The 14,706-nt window shown below is 49.7% G+C and overlaps 1 protein-coding gene across 1 annotated transcript in view; it reads right to left on the bottom strand.

Annotated features, from left to right (window-relative positions):
- LOC122541555 (retinoic acid receptor RXR-beta-A-like) overlaps positions 1–14,686 on the bottom strand; it is a 51,525-nt gene extending 36,839 nt beyond the window's left edge. The window contains exon 1 of the mRNA XM_043678385.1: positions 13,915–14,686. Within this exon, the coding sequence (XP_043534320.1) occupies positions 13,915–13,933 (19 nt within the window). The 5' untranslated portion in view covers positions 13,934–14,686. The remainder of the gene's footprint in view (positions 1–13,914) is intronic.
- Between the last annotated feature and the right edge of the window lie 20 nt (positions 14,687–14,706).

Consider the following 14,706-nt stretch of genomic DNA (forward strand, 5'->3'; position numbering starts at 1 on the left):
AGAGAGAGACAGAGAGAGAGAGACAGAGAGAGACAGAGAGAGACAGAGAGAGACAGAGAGAGACAGAGAGAGACAGAGAGATGAAGGAAGAGTGCAGATGCTGGAATCCAGAGTAGACCAGCAGGAGGCTGGAAGAACCCAGCGAGCCACGTGTTCAAGTCCCGATTCAAGATGGTTCAGGGAATCCTGGATGGACTCAACCTGCAGCTACTCTTTGTTTGTCCCAGAGATCGTACTCTGTGGTAGTCTGGAACATAAAACTCTTACAGGCAGTTTAGCTTAAATTATTACCTTTATTTACCAAGGGCATCGGTGTTACGCTATAACACAGATACCTACAAGTCAGGCTTGGGCTGAGGTTCTAAACCCCTGAGTAGCGGTGCCTGCCGTTACCCCGAAGAGCTCACTCAGGCTACTCCCTTATTGCTACAGACAAGCTGTCTTTATACAGAACTTGGTATTACAATTACAAAAACGCCACATGTCCTTCATCAGATCAGCAGCAATAAAATGACAAAAAGTTTGCAGAGGAAGAGAAACTCATTGCCAGGTCCGAGTGCCCTTGACTCATCCAGCTACATGCACATCAAAGTGGGGAATCCTGATCCAGCCAGGTCCCAAATGGCTTAACGAGACAAGCTCCCTTTTCACTGGACATTATAATGAGGGGCTCGTCTAAATCTTTTGAAAAAAATCATGAGGTAACCTCGCTCAGCTAACATGCCCAGTACCACTGTCCTACAACATGGCCTTTTCTTTTAAAATCATCTTGGATTCCCAAAATGCAAATTAAATTCATAACATTCCTGGATCTCGAGCTCCAGCGAACAACACACAAACATTCAATCCATGACAAGCAAGTGTACGTTCAAACCAGACCACAAAGAGTTAACCTTTCCACCAGCTTCTGTCCTGTCTCTGTCTCCCTTGAACCCTTCAGTCAGTGAGTATAATTTACAGAAGCATGTTTTCTCTCTCTCACACGCACACACACACACACACACACACACGTGCACTCGTGTGTGTGTGTGTGTGTGTGTTAGAGAGAGAGAGAAAACATTCTTCTGTAAATTACACTCACCGACTGAAGGGTTCAAGGGAGACAGAGAGAGGACAGAAGCTGGTGGAAAGGTTAACTCTTTGTGGTCTGGTTTGAACGTACACTTGCTTGTCATGGATTGAATGTTTGTGTGTTGTTCGCTGGAGCTCGAGATCCAGGAATGTTATGAATTTAATTTGCGTTTTGGGAATCCAAGATGATTTTAAAAGAAAAAGCCATTTTGTAGGACAGTGGTACTGGGCATGTCAGCTGAGTGAGGTTACCTCATGATTTTTCCAAAAGCTTTAGACGAGCGTGTATGTGTGAACATCTTCCAACTCCCGTGCCTGTAAGGGTAACGAGATATTCCCATTGTGGAACAGTCAAGATGAGGGAACTGGGCTTCATAAATTCAAATCTGCTCAGTGTGGTATACATGAAAATGTATCAGGATTGTTCAATCACATGCATATTCCATTCAGCTTATTAAACTACAAGTTCTTTTCCAACTGAGTATGAGTTTTGTGAAGGGTCTTCAATATAAACTAGAAACTCAGTTATCCATCATCCAACTGTGAAAAGAGCGCTGCGTCTAGCCCTCGATGTGGCAAGGAAGTACTGCCACACGTTCCCCAAGTGAACAAACGTTATCACCTTATTTACACTGATCCATTGACATTAAGAACTTATATCCTTAATTCCTCTGAACAAATGCCACCCCCCACCCCGAACCATGACCAAGCGCTTCCCTGCATATCCTGCTTAGTTCTAGTGTACAAGGCAACAAACTTTCTCACAGACAGCATCAGGTGGAGGAGACGTTGACATTTTTGGTGTAACCCTTCTTCAAGACGGGGGCGGTGGAAGCAGATTCGGTTGTTAGCTTTCAACAGGGAACTGAACAACTATTAGAAAAGGGCAAGACCTTGGAGGGCTGCTGGGGGAACCAAGCAACAGAGCTGGGGATGACCAAATGGCCCCTTCAGAGGGCTAGCAGGATAGCGACAGGCCGAACAGCCTTCACCGAGGGTATTCTGAAACCTTTTGAAGCCCGCCATCGATTTGCAGCGAGGTTCAGAGGTGGTGCCAGCGTGTACACGGGCTGGGTGGCAGGGGTTAAAGGTTAATGCACACATCACCGCGAGATGGAGGCCCAAGCTCCAAAACAGGCAAAGCCGCTCCTTCAGGGCGGACATCACAAAGCCTCATAGCTGGGTCAACGGAGGCGGGGGGGGGGGTGGGGTGGGGGTGCTGGCAAGGAGGCCAGCTTATTCCCGGTGCCATTTGGCCTGTCGTCTCTGCACAGGCCCCTCCCAAATGAGCAGCTGACCCACTGCCAGCCTCCTGCCTTGCCCCCGTCACGGTGACCAAGTGCTGCTCCTTTCCGGAGAACACTCCCGTTGGGAAGGCACAATTGAACCTGGCATCCAACTGAACACTCGGACGGTACATTCCAAACCCCCAACCACCCGCTACATTTTCACATAGACTCATAGAGATGGACAGCATGGTAACAGACCTTTTGGTCCAACTCATCCATGCCGACCAGATATCCGAAATTAATCTAGTCCCATAAACCCTTCCTATTCAAAAACCCACCCAGATGCCTTTGAAATGTCGCAATTGTACCAGCCTCCACCACTTCCTTTGGCAGCTCATTCCATACACGTACCACCCTCTGAGTGAAAGCGTTGCCCCTTAGGTCTCTTTTATATCTTTCCTCTCTCATTCTAAACCTATGTCCTTTAGTTCTGGACTCTCCCACCCCAGGGAAAAGACCCTGTCTATTTACCCTATCCATGCCCCTCATGATTTTATACTCCTCCGACGCTCCAGGGAAAACAGCGCCAGCCAGTTCAGCCTCTCCCTATAGCTCCAATCCTCCAACCCTGGCAACATCCTTGTAAATCTTTTCTGAACCCTTTCAAGTTTCACAAAATCCTTCCAATACGAAGGAGACCAGAATTGCACACAATATTCCAACAGTGGCCTAACCAATGTCCTGTACAGCCGCAACATGACCTCCCAACTCCTGTACTCAGTACACTGACCAATAAAGAAAAGCATACCAAACGCCTTCTTCACTATCCTATCTACCTGCGACTCCACTTTCAAGGAACTATGTGTGTGTCCTGCTAAGATTTGCTTTTTCAAAATGCAGCACCTCGCATTTATCTAAATGAAACTCCATCTTCCACTCAAGTCCACTGGCCCTCTCATCAAGATCCTGTTGTAATCGGAGGTAACCTTCTTCACTGTCCACCACACCTCCAATTTTGGTGTCACCTGCAAACGTACTAACTTCCCCACCTACTCGGCGTGCAGGTACCTTGTGGCTGTGAATATCTCCATGAGATCGCCTCTCAGACTTGCTTCCTCCCTGGGAAACATCTCTAACTTCACCAAACTCTCTTCGTAACCCAGAGCTCCAAATCCCTGAAGTAATTCTCCATCATCTATCAAAAGGGAGACACTCATTGCAGAACGGCTGCAGCACGTACAAAGGCCAATTAGCCCGATGGCTGAGACTAGCCTGAGACTAGCTTTCATTTCATTCATTTCCGCCTCACCAATGGCCATCGTGAATTTTGAAACCCCTTTCCTGGAGCGCTCGCCTGGATATCTGGAGTACCAGTCCAGGGATATTACACATCGCCACCATCTCCCCACCATGATTCGATGGGCTGATTGGCCTGCTTCCACACTACAGGGGGAGTCTATGAATTTGTCAGCTGCCCAAGTCATTGTGAATTTTGTCTCCTTTAGAGCAGGACGGGGATCTTTCATAACTTTGCCCAAGCATGATGCTGAACACTTACAGAGAAACCTGCAGTTTTCCCCAATGGAGCTTTGTGCAACTCGGTGAGAGAGAAACAACACAATGTCCTCACCGAGTCAGACAACATGGAAGCAGACCCTTTGGCCCAACCAGGCCATGCCAGGCATGTTCCCCAAACTCAACCAGTCCCACCTGCCTGCCCCTGGCCCACAGCCCTCCAAACCTTTCCTGTACATGAACTTATCCAAATGTCTTTTAAACGTTGTTAACAGCACCCACATCCACCACTTGCTCTGGAAGTTCATTCCACACTATATAGAGATGTACAGCACAGAAACAGACCCTTCGGTCCAACCTGTTCATGCCATGCAGGTACCCCAACTCAATCTAGTCCCACCTACCAGCACCCAGCCCATATCCCTCCAAACCCTTCCTATTCATATACCCATCCAGATGCCTCTTAAATGCTGCAATTGTACCAGCCTCCACCACTTCCTCTGGCAGCTCATTCCATACACGTACCACCCTCTGTGTGAAAATGTTGCCCCTTAGGTCTCTTTTATATCTATCCCCTCCCACCCTAAACTTATGCCCTCTAGTTCTGGACTCCATGAACCACTCTTTGTGTAAAATACTGCTCCTCATATTCTTTTTAAAAACCTTCTCTTCTCACCTTAAAATAATGTGCCTCTTAGTTCCAAACTCCCCCAGCCAAGGGGGGAATAACTTTGCTACCCATCACTTCTATCTATACGCCCTCATTATTTTATAAACCTCAGTAAGATCACACCTCAACCTCCCAGTGAAGACTGTCTCAGTCTTTCCATTTCTGCATCTCAAATCCTCTATTCCTGGTCACATCCTGGGGGGGGGGGGGGGGGTAAATGTTTTCTGAACCCTCCCCAATTTAAAACAAACCTGGTGAATCTTTCCTGAACCCTCCCTAATTTAATAACATCCTTCTTCGAGCAGGGCGATCAGATCTGGACCCAGAGGAGACCTCCCCAACGTCCTGTACAACCTCAACATGATATCCCAATCCCTTCGCTCAGAGGGTCTGAGTATTGAAGGTAAGTGTGCTGAACACCTTCACCACCCTGTCTCCCTGTGACACAAACTTCAAAGAGATATATATCTGCACCCCTAGGTCTCTGCCCTCTACAACACTACCCCAGGCCCCCCTCACAGGGAAACCTTGACAGGATTGGGGGTGGGAGGTATCGAAGATCTTCTGATTAGACAAGGTAAGGATCAAAGTGGAGCACTGACTTGGAGCAGTGGGACCACGTAGTCTGCTACTCAGCTGTGAGTCCGATCTAAAATCGAGATTTATGGGTAAATTATAAAGTGTTACATTTAGGCGTTGGGAGAGGGGTTAGGGTGCCTTTATGGCATAAGGTGTGTGCCTTGCTTTAAAATGGTACGGTATCCATCCAACACACAGATGCATGGACATTGCTGAGAGCTTTTCTCAATAATCGAGTTACTTGACCCCCCCCCGTCCCAATGAGGTACATTTGTTCTGAGCCAGACCCAACCCCCTCAAGCCATAAGCAGAAGACCCTAATTTTGGAGAAAGTGAGGACTGCAGATGCTGGAGATCAGAGTCGAAAAGTGCGATGCTGGAAAAGCGCAGTTGGTCAGGCAGCATCCGAGGGGCAGGAGAATCAACCCTTCCAGCGTGAGCTCTTCATCAAGAATATGGGGGCATTCCTGATGAAGAGCTCACGCTCGAAATGCTGACTCTCCTGCTCCTCGGATGCTGCCTGACCGGCTGTGGCAGGCCCTAATTTTTCCTGCTTTTTAAGGTGAGTACCAGACGGGTGCAATTTGTTTGGTCAAACTTCATGACGTTAAATAAAAACCGCACTTTATTTTTACACTGGCAATTAAAATGCAAACAAAAATAAAAATAATGATAAGATTTGACTTAACTGTCTAAACGCTAAATAAAATAATACATATATTAGTAGCTAATTAACTGTTCCAGTCTAGTAACCTCCCATGAACACACCCTTGGCAAAAGGCAAGCTTCAGTAAAATAGCTTGGCTTACTACAATTCTCCAATCCAGGAAAAGGTACATCAAAAGAACACTCAGAAACAGAGTTGCAGGGAGGGGTGCGCTACAGCTTTCAAACCCAGCTTCAAGACCCCAGCAACAACTGCTGAAAAACTTAAACTGAAAGTCTTGGTGCTGTGGATCTTGACCCCACCCATCCAGGCTGCTTCTATTGTTCCAGCTTTAAAGAAAATCCCCAAGACCTCACGAGCTGTTTACTTTATTGGCCTCAAACAGACGGCTCGACGCCTCTGTCTTAAAACCTCTCTTCCAAAATCAAAACCCAGGACAAAATACACCTCTTAAAGACATAGCCTCATCACACGAGAAAATGGCAACACCTTTGGGAGTGTCACAACCTTCGACTAACACTTTCAGGTTAAATGGTAAAACTAACCAGATATACGTTCGCTGGATGTGCAAAGTGTCCCTTTGATCAGGAATGTTGCACAGGGAAGATCCACCCATGATGATATGACAGGAAGCAGACAGGTCTTTTACTGAACAGCTCAGAATCGAAGGCCAATTGATCTCCTGTGGCTGTACCAGCTGACAAAGGTTTCCTCCCTAATGCAGTTCTGACCCATAACCTTGTCGATTTACAGCACCGCAATTATTTCTCAATGCAATCAAGCTTTCTGCTTCGACCAACCTCTGAGGCACTGACCCTGTCCTCTCCTCCCTCCATCTCATCCCTTCATAAATTCCTTTGAATCCATCCTCTGCTCCTGAGGGAACTGGGTATTTTCAATGAGATGGAGAAGATCCATGGTCACAGGGTCATGTTTTTATAGCGCAGAGAGAAAAAAAAAAGCCCTTTGGCTGATCTCATCCAGTCACGGGGCACGTCTCCATGCCAATGCCGTGGGAGTCGGATCGTCGGTCAGCTGGATGGCCGGCTCGTGAAGCAGAGCATGGGTTTCACCTCCCACACCGGGCTGAGGACACCATGAAGGGGGCCTTCCCTCCCAAGCTCTCCCTCGCTTGAGGTTTGGTGGCCCTCAGGTTAAACCACTACCCTCCAGAGAGCAGCCCGATGGACGAGCGAGACAATGGCGAACCTTACCTTGACTTTTATTCCAATCCCAGCTTACATCACCCTTCCCCCGTAACCCTGCATGCCGGCGTGTTTCAAGGGCTCATCTAAATAGTTCTTTCACGAGGGTTGAGGGTTTCCACGCACGTTTGAGCAGACAGATCCAGATTTCTTTTAATCATTCACGGCGAGGCCAGAATTTATCGCCCACCCCTTGGTTGCCCAGAGTCGAAAGTGTGGTGCTGGAAAATCCCAGCCAACCAGGCAGCATCCGAGGAGCAGGAGAGTCGACAGTTCAGGCAGAAGCCCCTCATCAGGAATGAGGCTTGTGGGTGGGGGCTGAGAGATAAATGGGAGGAGGGGTGGGGTTCAGGGGGAAGGTAGCTGGGAAAGTGATAGGTGGATGAAGGTGATAGGTCAGAGGGGGGGGAAAGTGATGGACATGTTCAGAGGGCAGTGCAGAGTTTGAGACATGGAACTGGGATAACGTGGAGGATGGGAAATGAGGAAGCTGTTGAAATCCACATTTATCCCGTGTGGTTACAGGGTCCCAAGGCGGAATGTGAGGCGTTCCTCCTCCAGGCGTCGGGTGGTAACAGTTTGACGGTGGAGGAGGCCCAGGACCTGCATGTCCTTGATGGAGTGGGAGGGGGAGTTGAAATGTTCAGCCACAGGTCAATGGGGTTGGTGGGTGCGAGTGTCCCAGAGATGTTCTCTGAAACGATCTGCAAGAAGGCATCCTGTCTCCCTGATGTCGAGGAGTGCAATGGATGCAGTAGATGACATTGGGACAGGTTGTTCAAGATGTTAAGATCAAATGTTTTAAAATTAGAATCCCTACAGTGTGGAAACAGGCCCTTCGGCCCAACAAGTCCACATAGATCCTCCAAAGAGTAACCAACCCAGACCCATTTCCCTCTGACTAATGCACCGAGCACTATGGGACAATTTAGCATGGCCAATTCACCTGACTTGCACATCTTTGGACTGTGGGAGGAGACCGAAGCACCCGGAGGAAACCCACGCAGACACGGGGAGAATGTGCAAACTCCACACAGACAGTCGCCCGAGTCTGGAATCGAACCCAGGTCCCTGGTGCTCTGAGGCAGCAGTGCTAACCACTGAGCCTCCATGCAGCCAAGCTGTGGGTCTGGAGTCACATGGTCAGGATGACAGATTTCCTTCCCTGAAGGACATTAGAAAATGGGTTTTTCCCACAACCAACAATGGATTCATGATCATGGTTCGACTCTTAACTCCAGATTTTTATCGAAGTCACCATCTGCGTTGGCCGGATCCGAACCCAGGTCCCTAGAACGTCTGAGTCAACAGCCCAGCAATAGTAACCACTAGGCCATCACCTCATGTCCACCACCACCAGCCGTGGAGAAAATGGCTTCCTCAAATGACACCACCCCCTAAATTTTCTACTCCTGCCCATAAAATTGCACCCCCTTCTGTTGACTGACCCTCTACTGAGGAGAAATGTCTATGCCCCTCAGAACTTTGTACAACCCGATGTCACCTTCAGCCTCTTGAGGAAAACCGACCCCAGCCAATCTCGTCTCTCTTCAGTGCTGAATCGCTCCAGGCCAGGCAACATCTTGCGGCCTCGATGGTGCACTACAGCGCGGTGCCCAGAACTACACACACAGCGCACCCCAGCTGTGACCAAACTAACACGGTGCACAGCTTTCAACAGGATGTCGCCTGGGCCGGAGCGAGCCAGCTATGAAGAGAGGTTAGCTAGGCCCAAGGCTGGGGTTGTTTTCCTCAGAGCAGAGAAGGCTGGGGAGGGTGGGGCAGAGGAACATGATTGAAGTTATGAGGGTAGAGGGGGAGAAACGCCTACCCCCTCAGCAGAAGGGGCAGGTGGGGAGGGATTGGGACGATGGTTTTAAGAATAAGGTGCAGGGTGTTCAGTGGGGATTTAAGGAAGTTCCTTTCCACCCAGAGGGTTGAGGAAATCTCAAACCCACTGCCTAAAATGGAGGAGCAGGAGGAGGCAGAAGCCATCGACACACTGGAGAGTCATTTAGACCGAGCACCTGACAGACACTCTCATGTCAGGCTGCAGAAGGTCAACTGCCGCAAAACCGGATGAAGATAGATAAATTCGTCATAGAATCGTCGAATGCCCAAGGTGGGGAAGCAGGCCATTCGACCCATTGGGTCCTCTCCAAAGAGCGTTCCACCCTCCCTATCCTATCCTATCCTATTACCCCCACATTCCCCATGGCTAACCCACCCTAGCCTGCACATCCCTGCACACTGTGAGCAACTTAGCATAACCTATCCACCCTAACCTGCACATCTTCAGACTGTGGGAGGAAACCGGAGCACCCGGAGGAAACCCACGCAGACACGGGGAGAATGTGCAAACTCCACACAGAGAGTCGCCCGAGGCTGGAATCGAACCCGGGTCCCTGGAACCATGAGAGGGGGTGGGTGCTAACCACTGAGCCACTGTGCCGATCGTGATGACCAAGTTGGACACAACAGGCCAAAGAGCCCTTTCTCCACGCTGTCAAACCTCTGACTCTACCATTCATCACACATTCCCTGGACCTCTCACTTTTCGGAAATATATTCGATTTGCCACTGTGCAACCCATCCACTCAGGCCGTCGACATTGTCCTGCAGTCTCAGGCTTTCCTCCTCACCAATTACCACACCAAACCCAGTGCCAGCTGCGAACTTTGTGACTGTACCTCCTACATTCAAGGCTTGATCATTAATGCAGACTGCATGCAGCAAGGGGACTCGGCGCCGAACGCTGTGGGATGCACGAGACACAGGCTTCCAATCACAGAGACAATCTTCACATCCCACCCTCCGCTTCCTGCTACTTCATCAGCTTTGGATCAAATTTGTCAAACTGTTCTTGATCCCAGAACTCTTAGCCTCCTAACCAGTCTAGCACATACAGTCCTCGTCAAAAGCCTTACTTTACCCATACGTCAACTGCCCTCTACTCAACAATAACCTCCCCAAAAGATTCAACCAAATTCATCAGACGTGATCGCCCCTGAAAACACTGTGCTGACTCTCCTTAATTAATCCTTGCCTCCCCAACTGGAGCTTAATTCTGACCCTCAGACATTTTTCCAATAGTTTCCCTAACAACGATGTTCAGACTCACTGGCCGAAAGTTCCCTGGTTTCTCCCTATCACCATTCCTGAGCAACGATACCACATCAGCTGTTCTCCACTTCTCTCGCACCGCTCCGCAGTCCAGAAAGAGTGTGAAAATCAATGTCAGAATCCCAGCAACTTGCCTCCCACAGCAGCCTGTGCTATATCTCATCTGGGCCTGGCAATGTATCTACTCTCAAGCCTGTTAAACCTGGTAATAGCCCCGCCCCCCCCCTCCCCTCAATCCTAATTTGGTCAAATCTCCTTCCTCCATGATTTCTACACCTACATCATCCTTCTCTACAGTTACTACAGATGCAAAGTACCCACTTAAATCACAGCTCGGACTTCAGTTTCGACTCATTCAGTCCGTAATGCGCTCTACTCTTTCCCTGGTTATCCTCAAACCCCTAACAGAGTGAGAAAACACCTTTGCATTTTGTTAACGTTACCTGCAAGGTTTTTTCATGTTCCCTGTTTGCTCTCCTAATTCCTTTTGGAAGTAACATCCTGCACTTTCAATACTCCTCTGTGACATCCACTGTTTTGAACACTTGGTATTAAATTTAGATTAGATTCCCTACAGTGTGGAAACAGGCCCTACACTGACCCTCCAAAGAGTAACCCACCCAGACCCATTTCCCTCTGACTATTGCACCTAACACTAGGGGCAATTTAACATGACCAATTCACCTGACCTGCACATCTTTGGACTATGGGAGGAAACCGGAGCACCCGGAGGAAACCCACGCAGACACGGGGAGAATGTCTGTGTGGAGTTTGCATATTCTCCCCGTGTCTGCGTGGGTTTCCTCCGAGTGCTCCGGTTTCCTCCCAAAGATGTGCAGGCCCGGTGAATTGGCCGTGCTAAATTGCCCATAGTGTTAGGTGCATTAGTCAGAGGGAAATGGGTCTGGGTTGGTTACTCTTTGGAGGGTCAGCGTGGGCTGGTTGGGCCGAACGGCCTGTTTCCACACTGTAGGGAAGCTAAACTAATCTAATCCAATCCATCTCCTCAGAGAAAGTGAGGACTGCTGATGCTGGAGATCAGAGTTGAGAATGTGGTGCTGGAAAAGCACAGGAGGTCAGGCAGTATCCGAGGAGCAGGAGAATCGACATTTCGGGCATAAGCCCAACACCAGGAATGCTGTCCTGATGACTGACCTGCTGTGCTTTTCCAGCAACACACTCTCGACTCATATCTGTCTCCCTCTATTGGTCTTCGGAGGTCTTTAGTACATTCCCAACAAAAAGATTTCCCCAACCATCCCCTCATTTTTCCTTATTTTAAGTTATACCCATATGGCCTCACCTCAGGAACTTTCTAAGGTACCATTCCTCCTCCCGCAGTAATTGAGTCTTCAATCAATATTAAAACCTCACCTTCATTTACAGCACACACATTCCTCCCTCCCACCAACCCACCCTATCCCTGTCACCCTGCAGTTCCTACGGTTAACCCACCCAGCCTGCACATCCCTGCATACCACAGGACAATCTCCCATGGCCAATCTATCCTCACCTGCACATCTTTGGATTGTGGGAGGAAACCCACACAGACACGGGGAGAATGTGCAAACTCCACACAGGCAGTCGCCTGAGGTTGGAATCGAACCTGGGTCCCTGGCGCTGTGAGGCAGCAGTGCTAACCACTGAGCCAGCTTTCTATACTTGCCCTGTGCATCATCCCCCCTCGCCCCCCCCCCCCCCCATGTACCTTCACCCCTTACCCCATACACCTACCAAATTAGCTTAAAGCCGCTCCCAATGCACGAGCTCACCACAGCCACCAGCCCTGGCAAGGGTATTGCATCTCATTCTGGTTCTGATGCAACCCCCATCGGACTTGTCCAGGCCTCACCTTCCCCAGAAAACAACCCAGCGATGCTGAAATCTAACGCCCGCCCAACCCGTCAGCCATGCATTCATCTGCTCGATCACCTCGACTCGCTTCACGTGACACCAGGAATAATCCAGAGATTACAACCTTCGAGGTGGCTGCTTTCTGAACTCCCACCAAGCCCCCTTGTTACAGGAACCTTTTGGGCCGACATCCTTGGTCCCGGTTTGAACCACAATCACTGACTGCTCACCCTCCCCCCAGACTTCAGAACGACATCCTCGACCCGGACCCAAGGAGGCACATCCGTGGGCCCAGATAATCCTGTCGGTCGCCCTCAGGATTGAATCTGCTACCACTATTCCTCTACCTCCCCTTCGACTGTGCAGCTGGGCCGTGGCTGCACTCCCCCAGGGCAAACGGTCACTCTCACCGGGACTGACACAGAAAGTCTGTTCCTGACTGAGACACCCACGGGGCTTTCCTGACAACCGATACCTTTCTTCTGAACGATGGTCACCCTATCCCCTCGCTGATTGCAGCTTCGCGAAGCTGCGGAGTGACCACATCTTCAAAAAAAAGAGACATGCCGTCCACGCAACCCTCAGCCTGACTGACGCACGACTGTGACACAAGCTGATGATCAGTGTCCAAACTCCAGCGCTCAAACCAGCGGCACTTCCTACTCATCCAAACTTCCAGGAATGTTTGAGATTTCCGACATACTATACCCCTTGTATTTACACAGGACTGAGTCTCCCTGCCATGCCTCGGCTCAATTTACACCCCTTGACTCTTAATTTTACTCTCCTTCCCTTCTCCTACTTTGGCTTATTTGGATGACTTTCACCTACTTCAGGCACTCTCTGAGGCAATCACCGAGGTTACAGTGCTGTTCCAGAGCGGGAAAAGGGTTTTATCCCACACCCTGCGCCACAGTGCATTGCTCAAACGGCAAAACAAAAGGACGGTCAGGTCGTAATCACAACGCAGCTAATGGGAGCTTGCTGTGCATCCACCATCAAACACAGGTCTTGCACGAGAACACTTCAATTGGATGCAGTGCCCAGACGTGGCGAGAGGGGCACGCTGAACGCAGGCCATTCGTTCACCACTCTGTGCTAACCCGTGAACCAGACAGCCGTAGGACGTGAATCGAGTGAGCTGGGCGGGAAGACTCAAAGGTCATTGACAGATTAGGGTCAGGGGTTTCAGCCAACACCCCCTCCCCCCAATGTTGTGAGTGGGATTTCAGCTGGGAAGGAGTTGGCGTGCTGAACTGTATGGCTGTCATAGAGATGTACAGTACAAAAGTAACACCCTTTGGTCCAACTCATCCATGCCGACCAGATATCCTATTTGCCAATATTTGGCCTGTATCCCTCTAAACCCTTCCTATTCATATACTCATCCAGATGCCTTTTAAATGCTGTAATTATACCAGCCTCCACACACGCACCACCCTCTGCTCCTCAGGTCCCTTTTAAATCTTCCTCACCTCACCTTAAACCTATGCCCGCTACTTTGGACTCCCCCACCTCAGGGAAAAGACCTTATCTCGTGATTTTATAAACCTCTTATAAGGACACTCCTGAGCCTCCAATACCCCAGTCCCTTTAGCATCTCTCTATTGCGCAAACCCTCCAAACCTGGCAACATTGCTGTAAAGTATATTATGAAGCCTTTCAAGTTTCACAGCATCTTTCCGGTAGCAGGGAGATCAGAATTGAATGCAGTATTCCACAAGTGGCCTAACTGAGGTGCTGTACAGCCGCAACATGGCCTCCCAACTCCTTTATTCAATGTACTGTCCAATAAAGACAAGCAAGCCAAATGCCTTCTTCACTAACCTATCTATCTGCAACTCTACTTTCAAGGAACTATGAACCTGCACTCCTAGGTCTCTCTGTTCAGCAACACTCCCTTACTGGAGACCTGTTTAGAAACATAGTTGTATTAAACACTGCTGTCCCCTAATTTATCCCCAGTGCCCTAGTGCCAGGTCACGGGTGTGCGCTACTCACCTCTGCTATTCTCACACATTATGTCCCAGATAATTCCAAAGCTGCAGAAACTTCCAGTGATCCGACGATTTCAAGGTCACAGAGGTAGCCAGCTCCTCCTCATCCTCCACTCTAAGTCAATGCTGGCTCAGTCCAACTGTACCCCGATCACCAGACACCCTGCGCACAAACTCTGCCCCTCCTCTACGTGGGTCTTGCTCAGCAATCGCCCCACGAACCCCCAACCCTGCTCCACTGTGGACCCAGATATCCTGATCCACCTCAGCCCATTCACCGCTCCTTCCCCATCTTAACGTCAACCGAACACTCGCGCATGAGGGGTCCCGGGATTGCTACAACCCTCGGGGAGGAGGTGGGAGAGCTCAGCCCCACTTTGCCCCTCGGGTCGGTCGCTCTGTCTCTCCCTGAGCACAGTCTGTCCCCTGGGTGGGTGGATGGATGGATGGAAGGTTCCTTTTTAGTTATTTTCTCTCTCTCTCTATCTCTCCCTTCTCTGACTGAGACACCCTCCAGCCGGTATCTGTCTGCTTCACTCTTTCCCTCTGCTGCCCAGGTCCCTCTCTCTCACTCCCTCTCGGTGATGGAGGTGGAGGTGGAGGTGGGGGGGTCAGAGTCCCTCTCTCTCTCTCACTCTCTGCTGCTCCCTCTCACCTTCTTTATTTATATTTTCTTTATCTCCTGGATTTTTTGATCCCACTCACTCCCTTGCTCTTTATTCCTCCCTCTCTCTCTCTCACTCCATTATAGGTGTACCTACCTCCCCTCTCCCTCTCCCTCACTATTCCCCCCCCT

This window comes from Chiloscyllium plagiosum, chromosome 37 (assembly GCF_004010195.1).
Source record: "Chiloscyllium plagiosum isolate BGI_BamShark_2017 chromosome 37, ASM401019v2, whole genome shotgun sequence".
Classification (NCBI taxonomy): Eukaryota; Metazoa; Chordata; class Chondrichthyes; order Orectolobiformes; family Hemiscylliidae; genus Chiloscyllium; species Chiloscyllium plagiosum.